Source organism: Sorex araneus, chromosome 4 (genome assembly GCF_027595985.1).
Source record: "Sorex araneus isolate mSorAra2 chromosome 4, mSorAra2.pri, whole genome shotgun sequence".
Lineage (NCBI taxonomy): Eukaryota > Metazoa > Chordata > Mammalia > Eulipotyphla > Soricidae > Sorex > Sorex araneus.
In genome coordinates, this window is record NC_073305.1 from 35688485 (window position 1) to 35710097 (window position 21613).

Below are 21613 nucleotides of genomic sequence, written 5' to 3' on the forward strand. Positions count from 1 at the left end.
CAAAAAAGCAAAATAAATAAATAAAAATAAAAATCAAGTCTTCACTCTTCAATTCTCTGTAAGCATCTGTAGCCCATCTCAGTGATTGCTTAGTCATCCTCGACGGGACGTCCTCTGTCCTATTCCACAGGTGAGGCAGCTAAGGGAGAGGCTTGCTTGGCGATCAGCAGAGCCTGTGTGTCCCAGAGAGGCCTGACTGCGCAAACCTCTAGAAAGGCCCTTGTTCCAGCGAAGGCAACAAAGTAGCACAAACCTGGCTGAGAGTAAACAAGGTCCCAGGATGCCAGCTTATGATTTTTTAACTTTACAAAAATATGGTACATAATCTCTTCCGGTGTGGAGCACTGTATTTTCAGCACTGGAATTTTCAACTCAGAGTGGGTTTATAAAGAAAACGGATAGGTTAAGAACTATTCATATCGTGAGTTAAGAAAAACAGATGAAAAGGACATTGCTATGGCTAAGGCTCAGCTAAAGGAGAGAAACAATGAGCAAAATAATCCTTATTATTTTTACTTACCGGTGGAGCTCTCTGGAATGCATCCCCGAAAGTAGACCTGCAGGCTCCCTGAGAGGCTGGCCAAGGCCTGGTGCCTCTCAAGTGTCAGAAGCCACAGCCAGCCAGGGCTTGCTCAGGCCGTGGCACACGGTAACGGAGGGGCTGATAACATTTAATTGTTTTTAGAATGAAGTGCCTGGCTCCACAACAGACGCCTGGAAGTGGGCAGTGGAACACGTCGTCTATAAAGCCTTCCGCTCGCACCTTCTGCCTCCTAAACACTTCACAGAAGACGGGACCATCCTGCAGCTTGCTAACCTGCCTGACCTTTACAAAGTCTTTGAGCGCTGTTAGCCGAGCCACGGCCTCGGGGCAGCTGCTTTCCCTGGACTCGTAGTGACATGCGGACAGCCGTGGACTCCTTTTTTCTTGAACTTGTGGCACTCTTCCATGCACGGGAATGGACGCTTGACTGTAAATAAGTTGTCAGAATTTAATGTCAGTACATTTGATAGTTTCTGTTTTGTACAAATGTGATTTGTGGAAGATTCCCAAAAATAGTGTGTGAGTCCCCAAGGTATCTGTTAAGAATAGTTTTAAAATAACAAAGTACCTTTAAGACGTCACAGACCATCGTCTGATGTGATTCTTTATTCTGGTAGATTTTTTTTTTTTGCTCTTTGCTTTTTGGGTCACACCTGGCAATGCACAGGGGTTACTCCTGGCTCTGCACTCAGGAATTACTCCAGCCGATGCTCACGGGACCATATGGGATGCTGGGAGTCGAACCCGGGTCAGCCACCTGCAAGGCAAATGCTCTACCCACTGTGCTATCACTCTGTCTCCTCTGATAGATTTCTTTTATGTGGATTTCTATATATTATTCGTTCAGGGGTTCTAAACTTATTAAGATTACCTAATGACACTAATTGGAGACCACTGAATCAATGATTCATTAATGTCCCCACTAACCAGGACAAATTAACTTTTGGGGTCATGCAGGGGACCATGCAGTGCCAGGAATCAAACATGGGCCTCCTGTAAGAACTTCAGCCCAGTGAGCACTCTATGACCCAGTTAATACATTCTCAACGAAAATAACTTGAAGGAAGAAAGTCCCTTAAACAGTCTGTAGCTTTAACAGTTTTTAGTGTTAGCCCACTTTGCTGCAAACTGCCAACCTAAGCAAAATACACGATATCCAGCCGGTAAGGTGCTTGCTTTGTACATAGCCATCCTGGACTCGATCCCCAACACCCCATATAGTCCCCCAAGCTTGCCAAGAGTGATCCCTGAGCATAGAGCCAGGAATAAGCCCTGAGCACAGTAGGCTTTTGTGGCCCAAAAACCAAATAAAAGTCCTGGATACTGTTTGAAGGATGATGTAAAGATACAAATGTAACTGAAATACATGCGAGTAAGCCACCTTGGTATTCCTGTATGAACAGATGCACACAGCTGCAGGGGTGCAAGCGGGTTGGTCCACAGGTAAAGGTCACTCAGTAATGTCACAAGATTCCTTGGTGAAGAAACCTCTGGGCAAGAACAGAAAACTTGCCAAGCATTGAAGCCATTCTGTTTGAAAGGTAGAAAAGACATATTTGACCTACTGTTACACCACATAAGAGGCCTAACACTTAAGGCTTTCTAAAAGGATAGGCCAGGACATGAGCTCCATGAGCCCCAGGCCCGAGGATGAAACAGGGAAGCAGGCGTGGGCTCTGGGTCGACTTGCGTGTCAGAATAGGTCTCCCTCTCACACGCCAGCCCCACGCACACAACGGCTATTACTACCAGAAGAAGGAAAAACCTTAATTCAGGACATTGGTTTCTGTATTTTAAAAACAACGAGCTAAAGAATATTAGAGATTTAATTCACATTTGAGTTAAACTTTATTATCTAGTTTCAAGTCTAATTTTATTATGTGGGCCTTGATTCATTAAAACTTAACCCAGTATTTTTCCTATGTAAACATACTGAAGATACAATACTCATTTCCATAAAAACACAGGTTGTAGAAGCAAAAAAAGAACCACAGATCCTGTAAAGTGGCCTGACTTGTGCTAAAACCTCATGGCCTGGGTTACTTTTAAAGAAGATACTAAAGTTCCTGAAAGGAAAAGTGCTAGATTCCAGCTTGTTTTTTTCCAAAAGAGAGGGGCAAGATTGAAGGGCAAGGTTGCCGTGAGTTGTTGTAACGGCTCCTTTAACAAAATAGTTCAGCAGCCAGTTGTGGTCAGCAAAGTGTCCGTTTAATAGAGTCTTCAGGCAGTCTTCACGCCTGCTGCCCGCCCGCCCCAGCCCTCCCTGCCCTTGGGCTTGTCTGAGGTTTCAATCCATAGGTGAGCAGCAGGTGAGTACTTGGCCAGGTGCAGCACGGTCGGTGCTGAGGACGGAGGCACCTGCTCTTCCTTGAAGACGATGGGGCCATACTGTCGCGTGCCCCATGCAATAAAGCAAGTTTTATATACACATCCCATTTTTTTCTAATGTTTTCTTATATAAATTTAAATATCTTACAAAAAAAGAGGTTTTTTCCCCCTCCAAACATAGAAATTTGAGTGAAACGGATTCTCGTCCTGAGAAACTGTTTCGTTACTAAAATAGAAACACTCTCTATCGTGGTGGGTAAATGTCTTTTGACCACTGGACATCACTGAGGTCTGGATCCTCGGTGGAGAAGGCACTTGTGTTTCCGGAGGTCTCCTGCCAGCATTTCAGAGAGCACTCACAGCACGCTCCCCGCCGGGCCCTCAGCCCACGCCTCAGGATGCCAGGCGCAGGCAGCTGGGGGCAAACTGGTGAGTTAATGTGATTCTAAAATGATGGAAATTAAAAAACAAAAAAAAAAAACAGAGACCAGTTTTAAGTCTAGAATCAAACTACAAACAAAATCCAAAGTATTCATTCATGAAGAATCAAACCTCTTTCATTCTCTCATAAATTATAAAATACAAAGGTGGCTATTTTTACTGACAAAACGCAAACAGTACTCAGAGGGTTTTGTGTCAATGGACAAAGTCAGTCCCTCAGGGCAGGACCCAGGCAGGTGGACGGTCCCTACTGCTGGGTTAGCAGCGCTGTCCTGTTGGCCTTCATCTTCTCCAGCCGCTTGGCCAGGTGGCTATTGGTCATTTCCATCTCCTCGATCTTGTCCAGTGCTGTTCGTAACTGGGGACAGGAAAAGCATGGTCACTCATGGTCACAAACAGACCCAGCACTACTTGAAGTCACCTGATTTATTTACAAAAGAACTACAGCTCACTTTCTGGGAAATGGAGTTTCTGCTACCTGTGAAGGGACCCACAGCCTGTGAAAGTGGGGAAAACAGACCTGATCTGAAACAAAACTGAAAATGACCCTTTTTTCTTATCTGACCAAAGTCCTAGACTCAATGGCAGTCACTGTTTAGGCCCTAAACTAACACGAGAGAGGAATGGTCACCACGGTCATCTCCTTATTAAGACGGGCCCAGGAAGTGAATTCCTTCCTCGACAAGAGCTCATTCCCAAGGGTATATTCCAGACGCATCACTGAAACAAGTACCTCCCGTTGTAATTTCCTCTTCTCTGCTTTCAGCTCGTCTTCTATTTTCTCAGCATTCTCCGCAGCAGTTTTGTATCTCAGCGCCTGTCCCTCGAGCCGGCTAATCTGAATGGGAGAACACAGGCTCCGGGGTTGGGCTCTGACCAAGCCCCCCAGCCCCCCTCCCTCCCCTTCTGCTTCTTTTGTAGCCAAGATGGAAATGCCATGTCATTACAGACTTCAAGTAATCTAACACTAAAACAAGTCCCCGAGGGTGAGTCATAGGTCCTCTCAGAACCCAACTGCTATTTATAAATCCACAGAGTCCCCCGGGGGATTCCATGGGGGGAATCTGTGTAGCCAATTTCCCATGTTAAGTTTCGCCATGACCTTATTGTTAAAGTGCCAAAGTAACAGCAGGAAGAAACTCACTGAACTGAATAGACAAGTTTTACACTTTTTAAAATGTACACTAAGAGACTTGTAACAAACTATAATTCTGAAGTCACCTGATTTATTTACAAAAGAACTACAGCTCAGTTATCCATGTTTTGCATCAAAGAGGAGAGCCAAGTTGCCTGGCCACAGGTTCTGGCGTTCCCACCTTAAAATAGAGCTTTCATAGTCCTCCAAGGCAGCCCAAAATAGCCTACTCTCTTGGATGCAGGAAACAAATGAGTTTTAGGGGAAACTTGAACAACCTGGCACTATAGAGAAGAATTACTTACACTTTGCTCCAGCGTGGTGATATCCTGTTCTGCTTTTGAAAGCTTGAACTTGTACTCACTAATTTGTCTGTTGGCATCCCCTGGAACAGAAGGCATTAAATAATCACATCTCAGGGGGAAACGTGGGCCCCTGGCAGCAGAAGGGGACCCACGCAGGCAAAAGACAATGGCAGCAGTTCCAGACAGCCCAGAATCCACTAGGAGTAGACCACAGAGACTCAAGAACTCATCTTGCAGTAGCATCCCTCGATCAGAAATCTCAAAAAAGAAAATTCACCCTTCCCATCCAGAAGACAGCTCGAGGGCCACCATGCATGCCCAGTGTACATGAGGCCTTAAACTTTATTCCTTGCACTGTGTCTCCCCAAGCCCCACCAAGTGCAGTTCTAAGGGCTCCCTCCCCAGAGCACCACCTGGCTTCAACAGCACTGCACTGCCACGAGTGGCCCCTGGGGACGTCCTGTCCTCTAACCAGCTATTCACTGGGCTCCGTGCAGCTACAGAGTTTAAGAAGGTCTGCTGTGTGGTCTTTAGCCCAGGGGCCTCAGGCCCACAGGGACGGGCCCCCTGGCTTCGCTGGCCCAGCACAGAGCATTTTCCAGGTGGGGTTCCCCATACTGCAGGTGCTCTCCCCTTCCCACCTGGTTCAGTCTCCACCTCCCTGCAGGGCAGGCCTCAGTGTTTACCCAATAGCTGTCTTCTTGACGCTAACTTCTCCCTCCTAAGCTGCATTTCATTTGTGTGCTTTTGTGGTGCAGAGCACACTTTCAGGCTATGCGTGTATGTGTAAGAGGATACAATAAATATTTTTTTATTATACATTGTGATAGTGGTATGGTTAGAGCTATGAATTCATCTGGGTACCCCTGACCTAAGAAACAAACAAAAATGAGAAGTTCAGAAATGACAAGGAAAAAAGCAGTTGTCTCTACCAACATTATTATTATTTTTAAAAAAATTTAAGTCATGGGGGCTGGAGCAATAGCACAGCGGGTAGGGCGTTTGCCTTGCACACGGCCGACCCGGGTTCAATTCCCAGCATCCCATATGGTCCCCTGAGCACCGCCAGGGGTAATTCCTGAGTGCAGAGCCAGGAACAACCCCTGTGCATTGCCGGGTGTGACCCAAAAAGCAAAAAAAAACAAAAACAAACAAAAAAATTTAAGTCATACCTGGTGGTACTCAGAGGCTACAGCTCCTGGCAATGCCTGAAGAACCATTTCTCAGGGTGCCAGGGTACAGCTGTGGACCAGTTTAAAAATATCAAAACTCACGCTAAAAGTGCAGGGTGGGAACTTTAATGCAAGTGGTTTTTCTAAACAGATAAATTACTATTACCCTTAAAAAGACTTTTCCCATAAGCCATCTCTGGGAGTGAAAGAACTGCCAGGAACATAAGCTTCAGGATCTTATGTATTAATTCTTAACCCCAGCAATTTATTATCAAAGTATGCTACTTCCTTTTCATTCTCCAAACCACTCATTCCTTCCTGTTTTCAAGAGCACAGTCTGATCTCAGCTATTTCATACATATTTTGAAATCGCATTTCAAAACTGTAGCACTGTAGCACTGTCGTCCCGTTGCTCATCTATTTACTCGAGCAGGCACAGTAACGTCTCCATTGTCAGACCTGCTGTTACTGTTTTTGGCATATCGAATACGCCACGGGTAGCTTGTCCGGCTCTGCCGTGCAGGAGGGATACTCTTGGTAGCTTGCTGGGCTCTCTGAGAGGGACGGAGGAATCGAACCCAGGTCGGCCTCGTGCAAGGCAAACACCCTACCAGCTGTGCTCTTGCTCCAGTCAGCATTTCAAAACACCCAGCCAAGTCTCTAGTAGAGCTGAGCGTCGTGAGAGCTCTCTCCTGCCTCTGGTGCAGGGGAGCTGCCCACCTTTGCTTTGCCAGCCAGGCCGTGGCCCATCAGCTCATCACGCCTCATGGATGCCTGTACCCCAAAAGCGACTGCAAATGCCAGTGCTGGCAGGGAGCACTAGGAGCCACACCTCCACTACCTATCTGCCTCCGAGTGTTGGTGGTCCTTTCGTGCTCAACACCTTTCCTTTTGAATATCCTCTTCCCTGTTTTAGGCCAGTGTAACTCAAACCTACCCCTGCCCTCTGTGAGTGCTGGTGGCCATGTGTGAACGAGGCACACTGTCACCTACAGTCAGCCTGCTTTTTGTCATGCCCAGCTTCAACTATCCTGCTTGCCAAAACAGAATTTCTAGGATAAAATTGTTACCAGGAAAGTTCTCAAGAGTCTGATTTCTATCCAATAGAGGAAAGAACACTAACCTCAAAAAAATCAGTCTTTAACTATTATCAACATGTGTTAATTTAAGAGGTCTTTTCCATTTAGCCTTACTTGGATTAAGATAGAAATGCCATTTACAGCCAATATTCCCTTTAAGAGGGGCCGCTCCCAAGGGAGCAGTAGGGGTATGCTGGGCCATACAGTGCCAAGAGCTAAACACAAAGTCTCACACAGTCCAGGCATGTGACACCACCAGGACTCTATCCCTGACTCCTAAGTAGTATTTTAAAGTAAGTTAGCGAGGTGGATGGACCATGTTGAGTGATCAGAGGGAGAGAGGCAGATTCAGGATGATCTCTCATAATTGGGATATAATGAACGTTTGTAGGGGAACATCCAATGCCCAGAGGCGACAGAAACCAAGAGCAGGAGAACTGGTCTTCAGTAGGAAGCTTGGCACTGGGGCGGGGACGTGGGGTGGGGGGGAAGTTGGGAACAAGAACACCAGGGCAGTGTTGGAGTGAAAGTGCCTGGCGTTGAGGCAGGCTGGGGGGCAGAAGGGAAACCGCGGACATTCCTGGAGGGAAGCAGATACTGGCAAAGGGGTTAGCGATGGAACAGTGTAGCCTGAAACTTAATCGTGAATAACTTGTTGACTCTGTAACTCACAGTGGCCCAATAAAAATTCAAATAAGTTATCAAAAAAGCCACTATTTGGTTTTTGTTTGGGGGCCACGCCCAGCAGTGCTCAGAGTTTATTCCCGGCTCTGCACTCAGGAATCCCTCCTGGCAGTTCTGAGAGGGCTTGTGCAGTGCCACGGAGTAGGGTCAGCCCTATCCTCTGTGTTCTCTCTCCCTAGTCCCCAAACCATTTGGGAAAATAATTCTGTTCAATATTATCAGATTATAGATGACCGGCAGTAGGAATTCCTTGCTGTGGTGGGGAGATGTCCTTAGTACAATGACCACAGTAGGCAGATGTTTAAATGTGACGGGACTGGGCTAGGGAGACAGCTCAGAGGGCTGGAGCCGGACTGGTATGTGTGGGGGGGCCCAGAGTCTGATCCCCAGCACCATATGCTCCCCCTGCACAGTGCTGGATGTGGCGCCCAGCACCCACCACTAGACCCAACAGCACTGCACTGCCAGGCCCGACCACTGCACTGTCAGGCTCCCCCAGCCAGGAGCGGCCCCTGGGCACTGCTTTGGAGGTCAAAGGGCTAGAGACATAGGAGCAGGTAGGGCCCTTGCCTTGTTGGCCCAGGTTCCATCCCTAGCACCACATATGGTCCCAAGCCCCTTCAGGAGTCACCCCTGAGCACAGAGTCAGGAGTAAGCCCTGAGCACAGCCAGGAACAGTCCAAACTCAATCAATAAATACTGTGGCATCAAAAGTAGAAAGGGAACAAAACAAATTATTCAGGTAAGCTGAGGAGACCCGCTTTGCGGCCTGGAACTAAATACCATCCACAAAGACTAATGGGGGTTAACAAGATTATGGGGCAAGTTCTGAAATGACTGGAGTTTGTGTGTTAATGCTGTCTCTGAAACTGCCCAGATCAGTCCCATCAGGAGAACGGACCATAGGAAGGGTGCTGCACTGGAGTTCAGAAAATGACACAGAGATGAAGAAGACACTGCCAGGCCCTCACAATTTGCAAAGCACTCCTAGAAGTCATCTTTTGCCCAGGAGGGGAAGAACACTTCCCTAGTCTTCTGCCCTCTGAGCTCCCCGCGGACCCATTGCTGGCGGGACAGCTGCTCCTGCAGAGGACAGAAGCAGGAGGCCCCAGCAGGCCGCGTATAAGGGGCCCCGCACCTACTCTGCATTTCGATGAACTGCAGGTCCGAGCCATTCTGCAGCCCTGCCAGGTCGCCCACCGCGCCGTCGCTCCTGGCGCCCTTCTGCCGTTCTTCCTCTAGCTGCAGCTTCAGCTTTCTCACCTGGTGGAGGAAAAGGCTCATCAGCAAAGTCCAGTCCCTCTCAGGAAGCAGATGCCTGGCCTAAGAGCCACATCCCAGAAACAGGCCAATTCTCAGCAGCTACCAATCCGTTCATTCTGGAATGATTTTTGTGAGTGCCAACTTAGGGGGACAAGCTATTCAGGATGAGAGAGATGAACTATGAACAAGTGTCAAAGGGAGTGTAATCCAGCACCAGGTGGTGCAACAGAAACAGCCGTATTTTATTACTCGTGTAGATTTGTTGAAAAGCATATCATTTGCATGTTATTTTTAATTCAAAATAGAAAATTCCATGAATAGTTATAATTTTTGGGGGTTTGAGTTGGCTTTAAAATTAGGTTAAATGTTCTAATTTAGAAAACTATAAAAATAACTAGAAATATATACTTTTGAATTTTGGCTACAGTTATTCTTCTTCATTTTATCCAAAATAAAGAATGTTCACTGTGACTTATTCATAACAGCCCCAAAGTGGAAACAATCCAAACACCCAGTGAAGGAGGATAAACAAACTGTGGTGCACGTGATTGAGCTAGCTACTACTCACAGTGAGGGGGAAGAACTACTGACATAGGCAACAGCATGCAACAGCATGGGGGCCAGAGAGATAGTGCAGTGGGCAGGGCTCTTGCTGCCGACCAGGGTTCAATTCCCAGCACCCCATGCCAGGAATAATCCCTAAGCCCATAGCCAGGAGTAAGCCCTGACCACTGCCATGTATGGTCCCGAAATAACAAACAGGTAAGAGCATAACACTTCATGAAAGGCAGCAAACCAAGAAGAGGACATACTGTCTAATCCCGCTTACATCATGCCCCAGGAAATGCCAACCTTCCCACAGGCACACAAAGCGCATTCATGGTTGTTTGAAAGGAGGGAGAGTCACGAATGAAGCTTGACAGGGACACAAACTTCAAGGAATTACAGCTATTTCTTCCATGATGACTGACTATAATTTCCGGGTACAACTTCTTGTGATGCAAACCTCCCCCTGCACCTCTGAACGTGCAGGGAAGAGTCGCTGCAGGTGCAATCAGGCCAGCTGGGTCTAGAGGCTGGGTCTTGAAGCTGCTCTGACTGGTACCAAAAACGCCATGAGAAGAGAAAGTGGCACCCGGAGGGGAGATCAGGAAGCGAACAGAACCTACAAGCTACCATATGTCACAGACCACCAGCAGGCTCTCGAGCGAAGATGGAACACATTTCCCTTCGAAGACTTCAATGGAAAGACCCTGCTGACACTCTGGTCTTGAACTTCTAAACCAGAGCTGTGGGATGATCCACTCCTACTGTCCTAAGCCACCCACCACGGGCTCTGTTGCAGCAGCCAAAGGGCGAGTCCAGGTCTGCACGCTGCAGAGCTCCACACAAGTTCCACTTGTTCTACATGAACCTCACCCTCGGAAAGCTGGGATTTCTTATGGAAGGCAAAGAATCCGAAACTAGATAGAATTAAAAGAAACTCTAAGCTAGAAGGAAAAAAACAAGACCCCACTGGAGACAGAAGTTCCATATGTGAAAAGCAAGGAGGTTTGGAAAGGCTGCACAATCTGGCCTGTAGCCTCAGAACACAAACTGAAATAAAAGACCAATAGCCACACATGGAAGGTTCCAGCAAAACATCAGCCACAAACAGTCATCACAGGAACTCGGACTAGACCCTGCATCTGCTCAAGAGTGCCATCCTGTTTTTTTTTTAGGGCTCTGCTCTTGCACTGAAGCCCCAACAGATACCCTTAACATAACCTCGAGGGGGAAACAAAGGCGTCAACAGCTTCCAAGAGAAGTGGGAATATCTCTACTTCTGAAATGACTGCAGAAATAGAAATTTAAAGTATTTAATTTAAAAAAAAGCTGAAAAAAAATCTTTCAGGAAGAAAGGCCAAAGAGATGGAAAACAGGCAAAATAATAAGAAAACGAGGCCTTGGAGGTCTAATGACCCCTCCATGGGTATCAGTTGTCTTTTCCCAGATGCCTCCAATGGGAAAAGCTATCACAAAGCTCCACAGCTTGGAACCATGTACCCCCTTCCTTCTGGGGGTGGAGGGTGGAATCTCTGGGACCCAGAGCAGACCTCCTCCTCCCTCCTTCATCTTTTTTTTTTTTTAATTTTTTTTTTTTTAAATTTTTATTAAATCACCATGTGGAAAGTTACAAAGTTCTCAGGTTTATATGTCAGTTATACAATATTCAAACACCCATCCCATCACCAGTGCCCAAATTCCACCACCAGGAACCCCAGTTTACCCCCCGCCCCCACCCCCTACCCCCTACTGTATAACTAATGAATTATACTTCATTTTTTCTTTACCTTGATTACATTCCATAATTCAACACAAAACTCACTATAGTTGACATAACTCTCTCTCTCTCTTTTTTTTCTCTTTTTCCTTTTCCATTTTTTTTTTTTTTTAATTTTTCCCCCTCATCCCCCTTCCTGCGCCTCATAGTATGGTGTACTCCACGCCACGTTGGCCAGCGTGGGGCTTTTGCTTAGCTCATAGTCCAGAGGTGGCTGTTACATTAAGAACCTTCAATATTTCAACAAAAACTTACTGTTATTATTTGGAGTTTCCCCCCCAAGTCTGACCTGTTCAAATGGAACCCTTTCACATTGATGACAATTATAAATGTTAAGTCGCGCGGACGCAGCAGCGTCCGCGCGGTTTTGGATTTCTGTATAAAGTCCTGGGAAAATTCTGCCAGAAATTACATATTTCCTCCGTTAGCCGGCGTGGGGCAAAGGCTTAATTCACAGTCTCCATACATGGGTGCAGGCACTTGCTGGAACCCCAATTCCTAAAGCTGTCTCTGGTTCCCGCTTGTTCCACATCCACCGGCTCTGCAGGGGCATGGGCGCCCGGGCCGAAAACCCGGCCGGCCGGAGCCGAGCACGGGCCCGACTAGGGCTGGCTCTGTATCCTGCGGCTGTTTCAAGTTCAAAGCACACATTTTTTTTTTTTTTTTCGCGCCACCAAGTTCGTACCTTCTCAACGGACCCACAAAATGTCGGACTCCACGCCTTCTCCCGGAGGTGAGAGAGACCAAGAAGGAAGGTTCTTTCCTCCGTTAGCCGGCGTGGGGCAAAGGCTTAATTCACAGTCTCCATACATGGGTGCAGGCACTTGCTGGAACCCCAATTCCTAAAGCTGTCTCTGGTTCCCGCTTGTTCCACATCCACCGGCTCTGCAGGGGCATGGGCGCCCGGGCCGAAAACCCGGCCGGCCGGAGCCGAGCACGGGCCCGACTAGGGCTGGCTCTGTATCCTGCGGCTGTTTCAAGTTCAAAGCACACATTTTTTTTTTTTTTTCCGCGCCACCAAGTTCGTACCTTCTCAACGGATCCACAAAATGTCGGACTCCACGCCTTCTCCCGGAGGGGAGAGAGACCAAGAAGGAAGGTTCTTTCCTCCGTTAGCCGGCGTGGGGCAAAGGCTTAATTCACAGTCTCCATACATGGGTGCAGGCACTTGCTGGAACCCCAATTCCTAAAGCTGTCTCTGGTTCCCGCTTGTTCCACATCCACCGGCTCTGCAGGGGCATGGGCGCCCGGGCCGAAAACCCGGCCGGCCGGAGCCGAGCACGGGCCCGACTAGGGCTGGCTCTGTATCCTGCGGCTGTTTCAAGTTCAAAGCACACATTTTTTTTTTTTTTTTCGCGCCACCAAGTTCGTACCTTCTCAACGGACCCACAAAATGTCGGACTCCACGCCTTCTCCCGGAGGTGAGAGAGACCAAGAAGGAAGGTTCTTTCCTCCGTTAGCCGGCGTGGGGCAAAGGCTTAATTCACAGTCTCCATACATGGGTGCAGGCACTTGCTGGAACCCCAATTCCTAAAGCTGTCTCTGGTTCCCGCTTGTTCCACATCCACCGGCTCTGCAGGGGCATGGGCGCCCGGGCCGAAAACCCGGCCGGCCGGAGCCGAGCACGGGCCCGACTAGGGCTGGCTCTGTATCCTGCGGCTGTTTCAAGTTCAAAGCACACATTTTTTTTTTTTTTTCCGCGCCACCAAGTTCGTACCTTCTCAACGGATCCACAAAATGTCGGACTCCACGCCTTCTCCCGGAGGGGAGAGAGACCAAGAAGGAAGGTTCTTTCCTCCGTTAGCCGGCGTGGGGCAAAGGCTTAATTCACAGTCTCCATACATGGGTGCAGGCACTTGCTGGAACCCCAATTCCTAAAGCTGTCTCTGGTTCCCGCTTGTTCCACATCCACCGGCTCTGCAGGGGCATGGGCGCCCGGGCCGAAAACCCGGCCGGCCGGAGCCGAGCACGGGCCCGACTAGGGCTGGCTCTGTATCCTGCGGCTGTTTCAAGTTCAAAGCACACATTTTTTTTTTTTTTTTCGCGCCACCAAGTTCGTACCTTCTCAACGGACCCACAAAATGTCGGACTCCACGCCTTCTCCCGGAGGTGAGAGAGACCAAGAAGGAAGGTTCTTTCCTCCGTTAGCCGGCGTGGGGCAAAGGCTTAATTCACAGTCTCCATACATGGGTGCAGGCACTTGCTGGAACCCCAATTCCTAAAGCTGTCTCTGGTTCCCGCTTGTTCCACATCCACCGGCTCTGCAGGGGCATGGGCGCCCGGGCCGAAAACCCGGCCGGCCGGAGCCGAGCACGGGCCCGACTAGGGCTGGCTCTGTATCCTGCGGCTGTTTCAAGTTCAAAGCACACATTTTTTTTTTTTTTTCCGCGCCACCAAGTTCGTACCTTCTCAACGGATCCACAAAATGTCGGACTCCACGCCTTCTCCCGGAGGGGAGAGAGACCAAGAAGGAAGGTTCTTTCCTCCGTTAGCCGGCGTGGGGCAAAGGCTTAATTCACAGTCTCCATACATGGGTGCAGGCACTTGCTGGAACCCCAATTCCTAAAGCTGTCTCTGGTTCCCGCTTGTTCCACATCCACCGGCTCTGCAGGGGCATGGGCGCCCGGGCCGAAAACCCGGCCGGCCGGAGCCGAGCACGGGCCCGACTCTCCCTCCTTCATCTTTCATCAAGGCTCAAGAGTGTGTCTGCAGCTGAGTGCCAGGTGCTTCCCTCAGTGAGTGCACCTCCCTCAACAGAACCAGAGGGAAAGGCTCGGCATTTACCATCACCCCGTGAGGAAAAAGCAAGTTCCACACTTACGCTAAGTCCCATTCTAAAGCAGAGGGCTGCCACTGCCCTCTCTGCCTGGGTGACCAGAACTAATCTCAGTACCCAGTTTTCCTGTTTATGTCCATCTTTCCTCCCCAATGCGCTTCCCTCCACAGGTTCTATCCAAGCCCGACTCTGCCTTGGTCTCTTGCCTTTTCCTAAAGCCCAACCCTCTTGCAGATTTTGGTGCCCTCCTGGTTACCATTCTGTCCTCAACAAATCCCCTCTGTGCTCAGTCTCCTGAGCCTGCCCTCCCTGGAGAGCCCTATACCCGCTAGAGCTCCCCGCCAGCCTGTACTGACTCTTCTCTTTCTCTCTTGGGTCCCTATTGTTGAGCCTGAAAACGGAAGGAGTGTCCTCTTGGCCTTCCATGTGTCACAGTCCATGTCGCTCTGTCCTCCATGTAATTCCCAATAATTTCATCTCTTCCACCTGTGTAGTAAGTCTCCTCCCCACCTCACCATTTCAGTTCCTGACTACAGATGAGTCAAGACTATTTCTGTCTTAATTCCTGGCAAATTCAAAACACATCCAGGATTTCTCTTACAGCAAGCCACCTGGTTCTGAAGTCCTCCTCTCCAAGGATCTGCCCCTTCTTGCCCACAGCTCCTCAATTTCCCTGTCACAGACTGTAGGTTTGCCAGAGGACAACTGTGATTCCTATGCAATTCTGCAATTCAGCACTGCTGTTTTTCTCACTGATGTTTCTGATCTTTCCACGTCCTTCTCTCTGGATCACACTCTAAAAGTCCTTCAACCCCATGACACCTCTAATTCATCCCATTTCCTACGTGTCTTGGTGCTTTCCTGAATGTCCCTCCTCTCAACCCTCCTGATCTCACTTAATCTCCAGGTCAGCACTATAATCACACTATGGACACACACCCTTTCCTCCTCTGCCTGACCGCATATGCCTAGTAAAATCCAACTCTCCTCTCTCCAGGCCTGCTCCAGCCTAGCTAGAAGCAGCTGGAGAAACACATGCAGCAAAAGCATCCACTGAAGCCTCCAACATCCCAGATGCAATGTACTTGTAATTTATGGTTATTGTCTGGTTTCCCCAACTAGAATGTAAAGGTCTCCAGGGCAGGGATTTCTTGTTAACTGAAATATCCCATGTATTTGTTAAATAAGAGGGAATCTGTTTGGAATATCTATCACACATGTGAATGAGTAAACAGAAGTTTGAAGGGGGAAAAAAAGTAATATGAGATAGAAGGAAATTGTCATTCAAGAAATTTTCTTAAAATTTAAAAATACATGGACTCCAGATTTTACAGGGACCTCTAGGGCCTATACCACACATGGAAACTCCAAAGTACATGACTGTGAAATTTCAGAACACTGGAGAGAATGAAAGAAGTATCCAGAAAAGACAAAAACAAAAACAAAAAAGTCACTTACAAAAGATCAATAAATGCCTTTAAATTCTCAAAAGTTTTAGTGGAATCGAGAAGACAAGCACTTTAAAGGAAGGGGGGTTATGGGGGGAGGGCAAGGAGACAGGAGATGGTTGAGTGGCAGAGCACAACCAGATGAGACCTGTGACCTCAGGACCACTGGCATGAAAGGGCCAAACTGTCAAGGCTGCAATTCGGGGTCAAGTGCACATCACTGGGAGCAGCTTATCTGTCACTGTTATCCCGTTGTTCAGCGATTTGCTTGAGCAGGCACCAGTGACGTCTCCATTGTGAGACTTGTTGTTACTGTTTTTGGCATATCGAATACACACAGGTAGCTTGCCAGGCTCTGCCATGCAGGCAAGATACTCTCGAGCTTGCTGGGCTCTCCAAGAGGGATGGAGGAATCGAACCCAGGTTAGCTGCATGCAAAGCAAACACCCTACCCATTGTGCTATCACTCCACCTGGGAGCAGCTATAAAAACTAAAAAAAAAAAAAAAAAAGAGAGAGAAAGAAAAATAAAAAAAAGATGCTCACAACTTAGAATTCCATAGTTCATGGAAGCAGTAATTAAAAAATCACGTACAGGCCCATGGGGTTCTGAAAAATTTACAGTCCACATACCCTTTTCTCAAAAGTTACCAGAGGATGAACTTAAAAAGATGAAGCCCTAAGAAACCGCAAACGGGGAATCTAGCCTAAAGCACGGGCAGAGGAAATTCTCTAGGCACATGAAGCCTGTGGTAGCCACTATGTCCTGAAAAGGGATGGCAGATGCTCCCAGACCCCAAACTGTGGAACTTATCAAATCACTGACACATCTGGAAACACCCGAAGGCGACTTAAACTCTGGATGGAGAATGTGCTGCTAGGTTAGTGATGATACTTAGAAAAATCCACAATCTTAGCTTCAGGGGAAACAAGGAGTCGTCTGGAAGATGAAAGGCCATCTCTATGCGCCTCGGCTCCAGTGCGTGCAGCATTTACAGAGGCCTGAAAACATAAGCAAACTGGGGCTCCCCTTGGCCTTCACGAGGATGTGGGGATGTGAAGTGTCCATGTGGGACAGAAGATGAAAGAGACTTGAATCCTCATTAGCTTCCCTTGAGGGGTGTCATCAGAGAATCGGGCGCAGCAGAGCTATGATGAGCCCAGGAGGAGTGTGTCAGGATCATAAGGAGAGAGCACAGGCACGATTCAGCCCTAGCCACAGAAACTGTCTGAGAAAACGGGGGTGGGGGTTGCACCACAGGGCAGAAAAGCCTTGTCTTTCTAACAAGCATGGCTGCTTTGTATTTGATTCAAATTATGGGAACTACGTGTCCCATAATTGTTAAAAGAGAATAAGCACCAATTTATCTTCTTAGTCTCCAAATCTCACTTGCATACTGAGTACTCTTTTGAGTAGAAATTTTACTTTACTAACATTTTACCATGTGACTTGATCAGTTCCATTTCATATTACCTTCCAATGAGAAGACTGTCTTTTTACCTGTGATAGCAGCTCTTCCTTTTCTCCAGCAAGTTTTCGTAGCCTTACATCTAAAATAAATAAGTTTTAGAAACTGAATTTGTAATGATGCAGTATATAAGCAATTAAAAACAATTTATCAAAGTTATAAACAACAAACACTTTCTGGTAAGCAATTTACAGCTCTGAAAAAAATATATAAAGGTTTTAAAGGTAGTAAGGAAAAGTACTTAATTGTTCAACATATTTCCATACAACTGATATTTATCAGGTCGCTAAATATAACATTTGCTCCCAAGGGCAGTGATTTTCCATTTAAAGGCAAACTGAAGTACAGAGATCATTTCCTTGATACAAAAACCTGCATGCTTTCACCGGCAGCCACATCACTCAAATGGCAAGGGTGGTTCCACAGGCATCGTGACCATTCAGCAGGAGAAAAAAAAAAAAACAGGGGAGATGACAGGGCAAGTGATGGGCTGGAAGGGCGGTTTCTGCCAGAGCAAACAGTACAACGGGTCCCCTGGCTGGGGTTAGAGCTCGCAGAAAAGTGTGTGCCCTGCAAATGTGAGGCTTTTAATTTAATCCATGGCAAAAAATTAACTAGGAATAAATTAAATACAAAGTCCTTTGGACTGAGGAGATTCTGCAAATGAGTAAAAGCAACAGCTGACACCAACCAGGTCCACAGCCTGGCTGGGAAAGTTCCTTCAGCACCTTTCAAAGAGGCAGAGGGAAGACTGGACTACCTGCAATCCGTTCACTCAGTCCACTGTCCAAGCACTACCTAACCAGCCACCATCCTCTGCTTTCTCAAAGCACTGGCCAAGCAAACCTGCAGTGCTTGACATTAGAGGGTATACTTTTTAAGTTATTCCCTCTACTTTGACACTACGTCTTAATCCTAGGCAACCTGTGTGTGTGTGTGTGTGTGTGTGTGTGTGAGTGATCTTTGAATCCCGATGGCCATCTGTGTGTGTGCGTGCATGTGTGTGTGTTTGAATCCCAGATGGCCATCAGTGTGTGTGTGTGTGTGTGTGTGTGTCTGACTGTTTGAATCCCAGATGGCGATCAGTGTGTGTGTGTGTGTGTGTGTGTGTGTGTGTGTGTGTGTGTGTTTGAATTCCAGATGCCATCAATGTGATTTCTGAATGGATATACGTAGATTCTTAAAGAGTTAAATTTAAGAGCTTAGGACTTTTAAGAAGCCCTGGTTTGAAATTAATATTCCTCTGGTAAGGATCTTCTTACTTATCTGTTTTCTGCCTTAAGACATGTGGTGGAAGAGAGCTATGGAATGCTGGGATAAGTAAAGGATCACAAAACCAGATGCTCCAGAAACCAAGACGTACTTGGAGGTCCCCTCCCAATCCACCCATTCCCTGGCCTGGCCATGATGGATTACCTCCTTGCAAGTAATTTGAGCGGAAAACCACCACATATACACACCCACAATGTTCGCCTCCAATGCCCTTCAAGTTACACTTACTGCTTTCCAATCGCCACTGCGGCCATAGGATGTCTAAAGACAATGTGCCTAGACCAGTCCCTGTTGACACACAGGTGTCCAACAGGCCCGCACAAATCTGGAGTTACCCCAACAACAATGCCTTACCGAGAGGCCCTTCTCCGGCTGACTCCAAGACCTGAGCCGCTTCCTGAGACACCACAGTGATGGCTCCAACCACGGGCTCATGACTGATGTCACCATTGGGCGTGCCATCAGGGATTATAACTAAGCCATGTTTCTGTGGGGAAGAAAACATCCACCGTCACCAAAGGTGGTTCACATAGGAGCAGTGTGCTCCATGAGATGACCGAAACAACAAATGCCTGCGGCACGTACAACCTGTACAAACCAGATGTACATGGAACAGGGCTCTGTAGAAGCAATGGCTCGACCCCTACTGAATCTGGGCTGAAGAACAGACACTGGTGTGTGGGGGAAGATGAGAGGACAAGAGGAAAGCAACAAAGGAGGCGGGAGAGACGAGCTCCAGGCCACTGCGACCTACCTCTCCTGTGCTCACTGTCCCCTTCAGGTCAGCCAGCTCCTCTCGGAGCATGTCCCGCTCCTCCCTAAGGCAGGCAATGTACTCCTTCTGCTTCTCTAGGGCCTGGTTTGAGGTGGGGCAGCAGGAGGAAGAATGGTACAGAAAAAGAGCAAGTGAAAGAGAGGCAGCAGAGAAGTACCTAACTCCCAACCAAAGGCTTTCATGAAAGCAAGGAAGCACTGGCAACTGGGAAACGAGCAGTTAGATATGGGAGGGAAAGCAAAGTCAGGTAGACAGACATCTCCAGAAGAGAGTTCTACTAGCAACTGGTCAATCGTGCATACATTGTACAAACCATGCATATCCCATCAAGCAGAAAAACAAATCTTTCTTTTCTAGCTGATGGAGAAAACAGGAAAAGGAAGATGAAAACATCTTTCCCGAACTGACCTTCTCAGTACATTTCCATTTGGGGGGCCCCCAAACCACATATTTTGCTAAAAATGTTCGTCCAAGAATACAGTTTTTGAGAAAGAGGTTATACACAAATCTGAGGTTATATACTCATCTGCCCCGGCCTGTGCGCTGCAGTGCTTTACACCCAGAACTTCCTGTACCCCTGACTTAGTGCTGAGTGACCCCATCCTCTTTCACATGAGAAACTGAGGCACAGTGAATAGTATGCCAAGTTCAAGAGCCTCCTTACGAAACATCTCTACTACCCTCCATCCAGGGACCATATTTAGTTTGCAGTGTTTTGTTTTTTTTTTTTGTCTTTCACAGTTTGAAAATATAACACAAAACCAATGACTGTTAATTTATTAATAAAAAACAGAACCTTGAGGATTTTTTGGAAGTTGGCTATTTTTAATAATCAGCATTTGAGCTGCACTACTTTGGAGAATAAGCAAGTAATTAATTTAAATGCCTCATTTACACTGTTTTTCTCAAAAACCATCCTTTTTCACTTAAAAACTTAAGTATATTCTTGGGTTGGAGAGATAGTACAGGGTCTAAGGTGCTTGCCTTAAAAATAGCCTGCCTTGATTCAGTTCCTGAGCACAGAGCCAAGAGTAAGCCTTGAGAACTACCAGACCCCCAAACAAAGAACAGTAACAATAATAATAAAATAAAAAGTTTCCACTCGTACCCAAGATGCAGCCTAGGGATCTGAAAGGTGAGTTATTTATGAAAGCTTTTCCCTGCATCTTTATTTATATATTTAATATTTTCTGCCAACATTCCCATTAATACAAAAGTTAAATTACAACATTAAGTTTTGTCTTTACTGGGTGCAGAGGTGGATCAACTGCTCAGTTTACTACCAGCTGAATAAGCCATTTTAAAAAAATCAAGGCAATGCTCTTCTGCAAATAAAGTGGGAATAAGTAAGGATGAGAAGAACTTAGATCAACTATGTGGCATGCATTATTATATACTCTTCCTCTTCCCCTTACAGGTTATATTATTTTTTATATCACTTGCCCCTGGTATAACCTATACTTGTCTTATTTCTGTTTTGCAGAAATAGAAATAAGTGTGGGTCTGTTAACTCATAGTGGTTACTTTAAAAAAAAAAAGTCACAGGTCACAGGAAATGCAAAAGCCAGAACAATGAATCCAGAGTTTTTTTTTAATTTCAAAGTTCTCTAATACTTTTTCTATATCATGGCCTCCAAAGGCTACAATTATGTTTCCTTCCTGTCATCACACTTGCTGCTTGAAAAATATAGCCTACCCCTCACCCAAACTGTGGTATCAGTATCTTAACTTCCTTTCACCAGTATATATTTACATCTTATGTAATATGTCTCTCTCAAGTATGCCAGCAAATCAATCATGAGCTGCTAGCATCTACAGCACTTACTCTTAATCTTCAGCCTAATATTGACACATTACATTAATAATAATGTAACACGAGGACAATAAAGCACAAGCAATACTTTCTCATCTGTTGACAGTCACTTTAATCCCTGCTGTGTTAGAGGTTCTGGTTACTGATGTCTGCATGCAGTTATACCATGTATCACCACACATATCCAGGTCAGTGACCACTGCCGACAACATGCTCTAAATAAACATAACCAATGAGGAGAAAAGATGTCTGAGGAAAAGACCAACCTGAAACCAGTAATTCTAGAAAATGCCAGTATTTGTCATTTGCACTTCTTCCAAATTTTAAAGAACCAGATTTTATTTTTACTTTTAAGCTTTTTAATTTTACCTTCTCATAATTGTGGGTGGTAAGATAAATTACATCTTGTGTTTCCATTTTACCACAAATTTTTAAAGTACTAAAATGCCTTCTAATTGAATCAAATGCAGTCATCACTCTGGGTCTAAAAATCCTTCTGTATAACCTGACCACGTAACGACTAACTACCCTGTGTGCTTGCGTTCAAAAATAGCTCCTACAGATTTTATTTTTAGGGTAAAAACAAGCTTGTGAAGAGCTAAAAAAAAAAGAAATTCTTTCCCCTTAATTTAACTCAAATTCTGACAAGACAGGAAAGACATTTTATATATGTAAGACTGAACTTTTGTTAATTCTCTGGACAATGCATAGGGCACACATATCTTATGCTGTGTCGGACAATATTCAGTCCTTTAACATCTAGTCTACACCTGAGCCCGGGAGCCTA

The 21613-nt window shown here is 46.5% G+C and overlaps 2 protein-coding genes across 12 annotated transcripts in view; one reads left to right on the forward strand and one right to left on the reverse strand.

Moving 5' to 3' along the window:
• The window catches only part of MLH1 (mutL homolog 1), a 35586-nt gene extending 34463 nt beyond the window's left edge, over positions 1-1123 (forward strand). The window contains exon 19 of the mRNA XM_004614579.2: positions 686-1123. Coding sequence (XP_004614636.2) covers positions 686-853 — 168 coding nt within the window. The 3' untranslated portion in view covers positions 854-1123. The remainder of the gene's footprint in view (positions 1-685) is intronic.
• A 64-nt stretch (positions 1124-1187) lies between these two features.
• Positions 1188-21613, reverse strand: part of LRRFIP2 (LRR binding FLII interacting protein 2) — a 117954-nt gene continuing 97528 nt past the window's right edge. For 9 of the 11 annotated variants that reach the window (XM_055134921.1, XM_055134924.1, XM_055134922.1 and 6 more), the window contains 7 exons: positions 18993-19094; positions 18593-18725; positions 16999-17048; positions 8831-8951; positions 4754-4833; positions 4047-4151; positions 1188-3671 (listed from right to left, as the gene is read on the reverse strand). In XM_055134921.1, coding sequence (XP_054990896.1) covers positions 3561-3671; positions 4047-4151; positions 4754-4833; positions 8831-8951; positions 16999-17048; positions 18593-18725; positions 18993-19094 — 702 coding nt within the window. In that variant the 3' untranslated portion in view covers positions 1188-3560. The remainder of the gene's footprint in view (positions 3672-4046; positions 4152-4753; positions 4834-8830; positions 8952-16998; positions 17049-18592; positions 18726-18992; positions 19095-21613) is intronic. The other 2 variants (XM_055134932.1, XM_055134931.1) reach the window with 1 other exon arrangement.